Below are 9177 nucleotides of genomic sequence, written 5' to 3'. Positions count from 1 at the left end.
ACCGCGCCAGGTGGTGGCGTCAGAAATACCCTTGGGCCTGCCGTTTTCGGTTCCCTGGGGGCTCTTGGCCTCAGAGGTGCGATCTACTGAGCCAGAGCCCGCCCAGCAACCAGGCCCGCCCCCGCCCCCTCTGCTGCGGACACCCTCTAGGGATTGCAGGTTCAGCTTCACTTAGAGACGGCAACTCCGAGTTCAGGTTGGCTGGGGAAACTGAGGCAGGACTGGGGATTCTAGGTGAGGGGTCTACAGTTGGCTGGAGACTTTCTCTCTGTAACTGAGATAACCTAATCACTGTTGAAAGCCCAGTGCGGTGGGTGCCAATCTAAGAAACCAGTGGGGTCGGTTTGCTTAGACACCTGGGGGATAGCAAAGCACCGCCCAAGCGGCTGGGAAACCTCAGGGGTGGCGCTGGCTGGGGGGTGGGGCCAGGGGTGGGTCCTGGCGGAGGGCGGGGCCGACCTGGGCTACCGGGAGTGCCAGCCTAGCCCTGCACAGCAGAGGTGGTGGTGGTGGCCCTTGCCCTTGGTTTTTATTCTGCTTGCGCTCGACCTCGCAGCCATGGAGGGACCCCAGGAGCTTCTCAGTGGGAAGTTCCAACTCTGCTTCACTCCAGCTGCCGGGACCAGCCTCCTGATGCTCAGGCTAAACGATGCGGTGTTACGTGCGCTGCAAGAGTGTCGGCGGCAACAGGTGCGGCGGAACCCGGGGCCCCATCTTTCCTAGCCTCTATCTACCCCTCGGGATCTCGGGTCTCAGTCGGTGACCTTGGCGAAGAGACCTGGTTTTGGGGAGTGGTATCCGTAGGGTCCAACTTCCCCACCTCTCCAAGTGAAGCCCGTGAGGCAGGTGTTCTCTCCCCCGCCCCCCAACCTGGGCACGAGGCAGGATCCTGGGACTGCCACTTCACCTGCGTTCAGCTCGCACCTGCTCTCCCCGCAGGTTCGGCCAGTGATCGCTTTCCAAGGCAACCGAGGGGTAAGTAAGGGCCTAGAGTGTGTGAAAGAGGCGTGCGGGAAGAACAGAAGTAGGCTTCGGGCGGGTGCGGCCAAGCCGGGAAGGCTGACAGCAGTCACCAAGTTACTGAACTGAACGCCGAGTGGGGCGGAGGGGGCTGCTGGGGTTGTGGTCCCAGGAAGCTGCGGTTGAGGAGACTGTGTGGTCTTAGTCTCCTGGGGAACTCAAGCTCAGCTGCACCTGGTGTACTAACGAGTCCCGTGGGACCCATCTTCGCTCTTAGGCTGGCTAAGGGAAGAATGGCAATGGGAGGAGGGGGAGGGACTGACTTCATGGGGCTTCTGGTTCTCCTTTTTCTCTAGTATCTGAGGTTCCCAGGCCCTGGCTGGTCCTGTCTCTTCTCCTTCATAATGTCCCAGTGTGGCCCAGAGGGCCCTGGTGGTGGCCTGGACCTTGTGTGCCAACACTTAGGCAGGTAAGGGGGAACAGGTAGGTAAAAAGGGTTTGTGGAAAGTTGGGGAGGCAGATTCCACAGGTACTTAAAAGTTTACCCTCCTGGCATTTTTCCACCACTCCTTTCCAGGTCTGGGCCTAACCACCTTCACTGCCTGGGCCCACTCAGGGAGCGCCTGACTATTTGGGCAGCCATGGATTCCATCCCTGCCCCATCTTCAGTTCAGAGACACAATTTAACTGTCCGTGCCAGAGATCCTGAGAGTTGGCAGAACATAGGAGACTATTCTGAAGAAGACACAATTTCACAGCCACAGATGGCACTAAAAGAGGTGAGGCCAGAAACTGCAGGTAGTTGGAATAAGGTGGGGCACAGCCTGAAGCCCAGAGAGCCAAGTGCCCCTGCCACTTTCTCTGCCAGGTGCCAGACCCACTGGCAAGCACCCAAGGACAGTCACTCCCAGGATCCTCAGAGAAACACATGGCACAGTGGGAAGTGAGGTACTTGGGGGCAGAGTGGGACTAACCTGGAATCCCTGGTACGGTCTTCCTGTCTAATCTCCACCCAAAATGCTTTAATAACAGATCTAGCCCTACCTTGGTCTTCATCTCTCCCCTTCCCTCTTCAAATATCCTAGAAACCAGATCCATCTTCCAAACAGAGAACCTGATCAGACACTGCCTTCCTCTGCTAGCCAGAAATATTTGGACAAGGTAAGTTGTAATAGCAAGGGATTTTCAAAGAGATCTTTATCCCATTAGGCTAAAATTTTAAAATTAGGGAGCCTGGATTCTGATGGTCCCAGAGATCATTCTATGAAATTAATTTTCATGAGAAGTGCAGAACATGCTTCTGGCTGTTTATGTGCCATTTTCCCCAACAGAAACGTCCAGCACCTACAACCCCTAGAAGACTAAAAGAAAAGAGGCTCAGAACCTTGCCTTTAGCTCCAAGTCCCTTACAAGGACTGCCCAGTCAGGACCTGCAAGATGGAGAAGATTGGGAGCAAGAAGATAAAGATGAAGATGATATGGGCCCCAGGCTGGAACACAGTCCCTCAGTTCAAGCAGGTGAGTTAATGAGAAGGCCAAAACTGCCCTAGTGAGGAAAAGACCTATATAATCACTGTTGTGTCATTTTGTTTCTTTCCTAGATTCTGAATCCCCAAGCCCTGAAGAAGTACCAGATTACCTCCTGTGAGTCCCCTGCTACTTCCAATTTTATCAAGTCTTGCGCATAGAAAATATTAATAAATTTTCAGTGAGCTGGAAGCTTTCAGGGGCAATGAAATTAAAGGTGACAACTCTCTGCTCCTGGCAGGCAATACAGGGCCATCCACAGTGCAGAACAGCAACATGCTTATGAGCAAGACTTTGAGACGGATTATACTGAATACCGCATCCTCCATGCTCGTGTTGGGGCTGCAAGCCAAAGGTTCATAGAGCTGGGAGCTGAGATCAAGAGAGTTCAGCGAGGAACTCCAGAACACAAGGTAAGGACTGGACCCAAGCTGGCTTTCTAGCTTTACTGGTCATAATTTGCCCATAAAGACTGTACAGTAACCAAAGTGGCAAGCAAGTCTGTTATGAGAGGAAAAACTAATCTCTATCATTTGGTAGAATGAGGTGGGAAGTTACTGCTCTCCCTTAAGAAAACTGGAGCTTCTGGGGCATCTGGGTGGCTCAGTTAAGTGTCCAACTTCAGCTCAGGTCATCTCCTCATAGTTTCTGAGTATGAGCCCCTCGTCAGGTTCTGCACAGATTGTGTGGAGCTTGCTTGGGATTCTCCCTCTGCCCCTCTCCCACTTTCTCTCTCAAAATAAGCTTTAAAAAAGAAAGAAAGAAAACCAGTTTTTTTTCTCAAGGTTAAACTTGGTGCTAGCGTTTTCTTTGTTTCAGGTGCTGGAAGAAAAAATAGTCCAGGAATATAAAAAGTTCAGGAAGGTAAGACAAGGTCTGGGAATGGTACCAAGAAGGAAGAAATGGTAGACTTTTTTTTTTTTTTACCTGACATGGATGCTTTTTCTTTGCAGCGTTACCCAGGTTACAGGGAAGAAAAGTGTCGTTGTGAGTACCTGCATCAGAAACTGTCCCACATTAAAGGTCTCATCCTGGAGTTTGAGGGGAAAAAGGGGGACAGCTGAAGCTATCAGAGGGCTCTTTACCCTCTCTCTGCTCAGATATCAAGGAACAAAGCAACTATAAACTGCACAGAGTGCAACTGTCAGCTCTTCTTATTGCTCAGTCCATGGTGGCAAGTGTGAGAGCTCCTCTAGACTGACTTTCATTGTTGTCATACTTTACTTTTTAGGGTGTAGTCACAGTGGCAAGATTATACAGCTGTGCCCAGGAGACTAGGAAGAATAGCAGAGGCTTGGCTTCATCTTTAGGTCAGCCAAGTCATTTTCCAATCCTGAGAAATGACACCATTTCCAGGACAAGATATCTTGAGAACATTAGAATTTAGCCTGGTAGCCTCCCTAAACAGTAGTTAGAACTTCTGGTAACAGATCTAAAAGAACTTGTAATACACATGGATATAATGGGAAAGGGCTTGGTTGGTCCCCTTGTACTAAAAGTGAATTCTTTTACAAACATGGTTAAAAATGAAAACTGATTGCTTCTGTGTCCTCTGTATAAGTTTATACGCTTTTTTAAATCCTTAAAGGCAATGGTTATTACCCATGACTATCTATGTAAACCACTTCTTGGGTGCTCTAAAAAATTAGATCCCCAGCCCCCAGCCCAGGTCTTATGTATTAAGAATCTTCAAGATTATGGTTAGGCATCTTTACTTTTTCAAAGCACTAAGGATGATCCTGCTATATATTTTGCTATTAAGTCTCAATCAAATCCATCTTATAATTGGCAGCTAGAGATTCCAAAGGAATAAAGTTACCTTTTTCAAACTGTAGAGGTTGAGGATCATCTACAAATAGGGCTCCTATCTGGAATTATCCAGTACTAAAAACTTTAAATGCGAATAGGATTTGGATTTACCCACAAAAAAAGGGAAATTCATTTGAACAAAAGATCATGTCAGTCCTATCCTTTTTGTTTCCCACTGTTGCATAAGAAAGTGGATGCTTCATTCACAACTAGAAATGATCCTGCCTTTCCTAGTTCCACTGGAGAAGGAAGTTAATGGGCCACACCTGAGCTTAGGGAAAGAAAGGTGCACCCAGCAGTGTCAGCAATTCCTGAAACAACTTGGATGGAAGCCCAACCCAATGCCATACCCATACAGGGCATTTTGGGGCAGAAACTAGCCCTCGGGAGGTATAAACATGCTCAGTTGCATGAGAAGGATAAACAGTAACCCATCCTTACCGGCAGGGCCTGAAACAGAGTCCAATAAGAAAGGTCCCTCACCTATTCTAGTCATCAGGCTAAAATCTTGGGCAATAAACATGTTAAGGATAGAAAATGATGAAATTTGGAAAGGATTTACAGGTGACAACTATGGACCTAGTTAGTTGGTTTATAGCAGCACTGACCAATATGGTAAGCCAGTAGCTCTAGGTGTGAATATTTAAATCAATGAAAATTTAAAATGTAGTTCTTAGCTACATTTCAAATGCTCAGTATCTACATGTGTTGTTAGAAAAGATAATTATGGAACATTCCCAGGACTCCAGAAAATTCTATTGGACAGTGCTAATCTAGAAAACCTTTGGTTCCCCATCTCTTGGAAAAAAGACATTTTAAAGGGGGCTCATTTATTGTCACTGTTCCAAATGTACAAAAAAAAAATTAGAAAATAACCCCCCAACTCAATCCCTCCCACCCCAACATTCCCCCCCAACACAAATAATTTTTCCCAAAACCACAAACATCAACTGGTCCTGGTATTTCCATAAACAGTGCAGCTAAGAAACAGTTTAGAGAAAATTTAACGGGATTCAGATTATATCCATTCTGTCCTCTCTGCCCTGAGAGTAATAATCCCATATGGGTCCCAGTCCTCCCCAATGGTTTTCCCATCTCTAGTGGAAGAGTCCTTTTACAAAGTGGCATGTTTGGCTCCTGCTTTAGAGATCCTCCTGTGCCTTCTTCTTCTTCTTGGCTTTTTCTTCTTGAATTATAGGGGGGTTTGTTGCCTCTCGCTGTAGATAGCTAATAAAATCACTTAATTCACGGCCACCCTGAAAACAGAAAGATTACTCTGAAAATTTAACCTTTTACAGAACCCTGGATATTTTTTTCCCCAATAGGAAGACTTCTGAGTTTGTAAAAAAGCACATTAGCAATCACATATATTGACTATGAAATTGAAAAGGTTCCAGTTAAGTAAAATTCAAAGAACTGAATATGTATGTTTATGTGTTTATTTGTGGGGAGAGGAGACAACACACTTACTTCGTATTTCTTTGGATTTAGCTTCTTGTTGGCTGGAGAGAAGTAGATGGTAGGAAAACTGGGTTTAAAAAAAAAAAAGTTAACTCATTTCAAAGTCCAACATATACTTTCCCCAATAACTTTCTGGGAATAATTTCTCTCATGATTTTTATTTCTCATCAGATACCATTCTCCATCAGGGGCTAGTTTACATCCTATCAACGTGAGAGCTCACAATCTGTGGCAGGCATGTGGACCCATGCAGCAGAAGTCTAAGCCAGAAAGGCATCAGTGGTTCTGCACTCAGGTGCAGTGAGGGATCCACTCCCTAAACTATGCCCAATAAATGGTTTGCAAGCTTATTTTTTCCTATCAATTGCCTAGACACTTTTATTAGGTTTTAATCTACTTACCCTCTGACTTCATATGGAGAAGGCACATCATTGGCTGTAGCATCCATCTTGGCTATGATAATATTTGGGTCTTTTCTGAGCTGTTAATAAAAAGGATCTTTAAATTTCAAGTTTTCGGTGACCAAGGGACACTTAGCCAATCAACACTTAAAATAACCTCCTTTTTAAACACCTGGATAAGTTCTGCTCTAGTAGGAAGAGTAATAATGACACTTGTACATACTATCTAGCTTTCCACAGGCATCCCTTTTCTCTCTTGGTTTCTATATAGTAAGACTCTACAGCTACCTTCAAAATTACCTGGCTTACATAAGACATTACAAGGGCTAAGTCTAGTGAAACATAATGGATTCATACAAGCCATTACCAAAATTCAGAAGCCTGGATACTTTTAACCACAATTGAGATTGAGTCTGAGAAGTGGAAAATCAGGGGCACCTGGGTGGCTCAGTTGGTTAAGCAGCGGACTTTGGCTCAGGTCATGATCTCAGTTCGTGGGTTTGAGCCCTGTGTCAGGCTCTATGCTGACAACTCAGAGCCTGGAGCCTGCTTCTAATTCTGTGTCTTCCTCTCTCTCTGACTCTCCCCCACCTACACTCTGTCTCTCTCTCTCTCTCTCTGAAAAATAAATAAATAAAATGTTAAAATTTTAAAGAGAAGTGGAAAATCAAAAACAGGTAACTGAGGCACTGCACAGGCTTAGAGACACTAGAGTGGCAGTGAGGAGAAAAGAGACAGCTGAAAAAAAAAATCTACCAAGACATAGATACTGAATTAATTATGGTAACTAATTAGCCAATGCTGAATATGTATGTTAAGTTCTCAACTCAAAATTTATCTTCAGAATATGGTTCAGACTTACCTTCTCTCCCAGTTCTTTATATTTAGGTTCCAGATTCTTACAGTGACCACACCAAGGAGCATAAAATTCAATCAGCACATCTTTATTTTCATCATTCACTATTTCATCAAAATTCTCTGCTACTACTACCTGAAATACAGCAAAGATTCTCTAGTTGGTAAGGCAAGACGAAGAATAAAAATTTACTACATGCTAAATTTGTTTGTGCATCCATACCCTATCAAATGTGCTGTGCTGTCACTGAAACCCAAAGAGAATCTACAGACTGAACATTAAAGATGTTCCGGCCATTTTCCAGAAACCAACTCATTCTCATGTCTGTTACCTGTCACACTTAGTTCTGAAAATCATAGGAAATAAGGGATATCCAACCCTTCCTTAATCTCAAAGAAACAAAACTATTACTGGAGGTTAATTTGCTCTACACCCTGAAGAGTAACTTAGTTCTAATATAAATACTATCAAAAAATTCTATGAAGGTGGCACACCTGGGTGACTTAGTTAAGTGTCCGACTCTTCATGTAGGCTCAGGTCATGATCTCACGGTCATAGGATTCACTCTCTTCTCTTCTCTCTGCCCCTTCCCTACTTATGTGCATTCTCTCTCAAAATAAATAAGCTTAAAAAAAAATTCTATGAAGATTTTATACTCCTGCCCCTACTGAGCATTATGAGCTCTGCCAATGCTTATTTTATGCTTCAGGGAGTTGAGGACAAACAAAAACAAAAACATGACAGCCAACAAGGTCTTCACTTAGACGAAGCATTTATGGAATAAAGAAATGAGGAGAGTCAATTATATCTCAATAAAACTAAGATTGGGGGCAATGAGGAGAGGCAGCTGCTTAGAGCCTTGGTGAGGGGGGCACCTCACCTTTACTGGCCCATCATTGCTCTCTGGGATGGGCTCAGACTTCAGGTATCTCTTTAGGTTGCCATCAAAATAATCCTGCAGGAATCTTTCAAGAGCCTTGCCATCACGTCTGCAATTAGAAAGACAGGGGTCAGGTTTGTTAATCTTCTACTGAGAGAATTAAAAACACTTTCTTAGAATAGTTTCTACATATTCTAGCTCCAGTTTCAAGGTTAGAAACTGGAAGTTAAAGGAATTTATCTCTCAACATGTAGATCTGATTAAACAAAAAAACCAACCACCTCCTGTATTTGTAGCATATTCTTTGTGGCTTAGAAAGGTCAGAAAAGGAAGAAAACATTGGTTTTCTGGATATTCACTTCTGCAGAAGAACCAGGTCTTTGTTGCTCTGAAAAATGCCACCTATTTACAGAATCTTATATTACTGATTTCCTCACAAGGAAGACTTTTCTCCCCAAGTCTCAGAAAGCGAAAAGTCTGAATTTTCTGGAGTATTTAAGATCTTTCCATTCCCTGAGTTCACTTTAGGCCAGTGTAGTATTCCAAAAAGAAAAGATATTCTACAGGGATGCAAGGCGGTTGCAATGGTCTGATATTACATCAATCTCAAAGAGAATGTCTAATGTTCTCGATCTACTATTTTTTAATGGCAGGGTGGAAATGATCATGTAAGTATTCCAAGCTGCCATCCTCTTGTTAAAATTCAGAATTTATTAAGGATTGTGATCCTTAAAGTACCTATAATTAATTAATTGAGAAAAATGACAATCACAGGTCTTGGCTAGAAGACCTATCTTCACATTCTAATGTTCTTCTTTATAAATCCTCAGTAGAGTAAAAGGCTTTACATTTCTTTGCAGAATCAAATCCCAAACCCACATTAATGTGTAACTCACGAGAACTCCTCCTGCATGACAAACTTCTCTCCTTTTGCAGTTCTGATAGCAACAACAGGAATATCTCCAGCAGTGCTTTCCAAGCCAAAATCAGAAAGCTCATGGCTAAAGGTTTTGCGGCTAGCTACAGCAAAGCTGAGTTTGTTTCCAGCATCTAGGAATTTCTTTGCTACCATCATCACTCTGTGGGAAACAAGAGATATTTACACCAAGATATTTTATACCATGGTGGTAAACCACTTCTGAAATCAAGAAGCTAGAAAGCAAAGACCAAATTTTACACCAGCTCTCTGCAATCAGTCTAAACTATGTTCTTGGGCACGAACACTCCAAGGTCTTACTGAATTTTGCTGCCAAACTGGTGGTACCAAATAGTCCATTCCCAAT

At 43.9% G+C, this 9177-nt stretch overlaps 2 protein-coding genes across 3 annotated transcripts in view; one reads left to right on the top strand and one right to left on the bottom strand.

Annotated features, from left to right (window-relative positions):
* The first annotated feature begins 456 nt into the window (after positions 1-456).
* Positions 457-6107, top strand: ELL3 (elongation factor for RNA polymerase II 3). 2 transcript variants are annotated; one of them, XM_029952753.1, is made up of 12 exons: positions 457-690; positions 940-975; positions 1317-1429; positions 1538-1739; positions 1829-1908; positions 2046-2121; positions 2292-2478; positions 2562-2604; positions 2729-2900; positions 3307-3351; positions 3441-3474; positions 5929-6107. In XM_029952753.1, the coding sequence occupies exons 1-12, from the start codon at positions 559-561 to the stop codon at positions 5970-5972; spliced, it is 1164 nt and encodes a 387-aa protein (XP_029808613.1). In that variant the 5' UTR covers positions 457-558; the 3' UTR covers positions 5973-6107. The 2 variants fall into 2 exon arrangements, with proteins under 2 accessions (XP_029808613.1, XP_029808612.1); XM_029952752.1 differs by lacking the exon at positions 5929-6107 and having other exon boundaries at positions 461-690; positions 3441-4024.
* Positions 5243-9177, bottom strand: part of PDIA3 (protein disulfide isomerase family A member 3) — a 23303-nt gene continuing 19368 nt past the window's right edge. The window contains exons 8-13 of the mRNA XM_029952751.1: positions 8791-8973; positions 7895-8003; positions 7021-7149; positions 6159-6238; positions 5767-5824; positions 5243-5552 (exon numbers count right to left, since the gene is read on the bottom strand). Coding sequence (XP_029808611.1) covers positions 5439-5552; positions 5767-5824; positions 6159-6238; positions 7021-7149; positions 7895-8003; positions 8791-8973 — 673 coding nt within the window. The 3' untranslated portion in view covers positions 5243-5438. The remainder of the gene's footprint in view (positions 5553-5766; positions 5825-6158; positions 6239-7020; positions 7150-7894; positions 8004-8790; positions 8974-9177) is intronic.

The sequence above is a fragment of the Suricata suricatta genome, chromosome 9 (assembly GCF_006229205.1).
Source record: "Suricata suricatta isolate VVHF042 chromosome 9, meerkat_22Aug2017_6uvM2_HiC, whole genome shotgun sequence".
NCBI classification, from domain to species: domain Eukaryota; kingdom Metazoa; phylum Chordata; class Mammalia; order Carnivora; family Herpestidae; genus Suricata; species Suricata suricatta.
The sequence above is the reverse complement of the archived record's forward strand: the minus strand, read 5'-3'. Positions and strand labels throughout refer to the sequence as shown.

Bases quoted from the DNA above. Each gene is read 5' to 3' on its own strand.
- ELL3 (XM_029952752.1), top strand. From the start codon at position 559: ATGGAGGGACCCCAGGAGCTTCTCAGTGGGAAGTTCCAACTCTGCTTC. The intron at 1,430-1,537 runs GTAAGGGGGAAC...ACTCCTTTCCAG, and splicing joins GTGTGCCAACACTTAGGCAG to GTCTGGGCCTAACCACCTTC. The intron at 2,901-3,306 runs GTAAGGACTGGA...TCTTTGTTTCAG, and splicing joins GAGGAACTCCAGAACACAAG to GTGCTGGAAGAAAAAATAGT.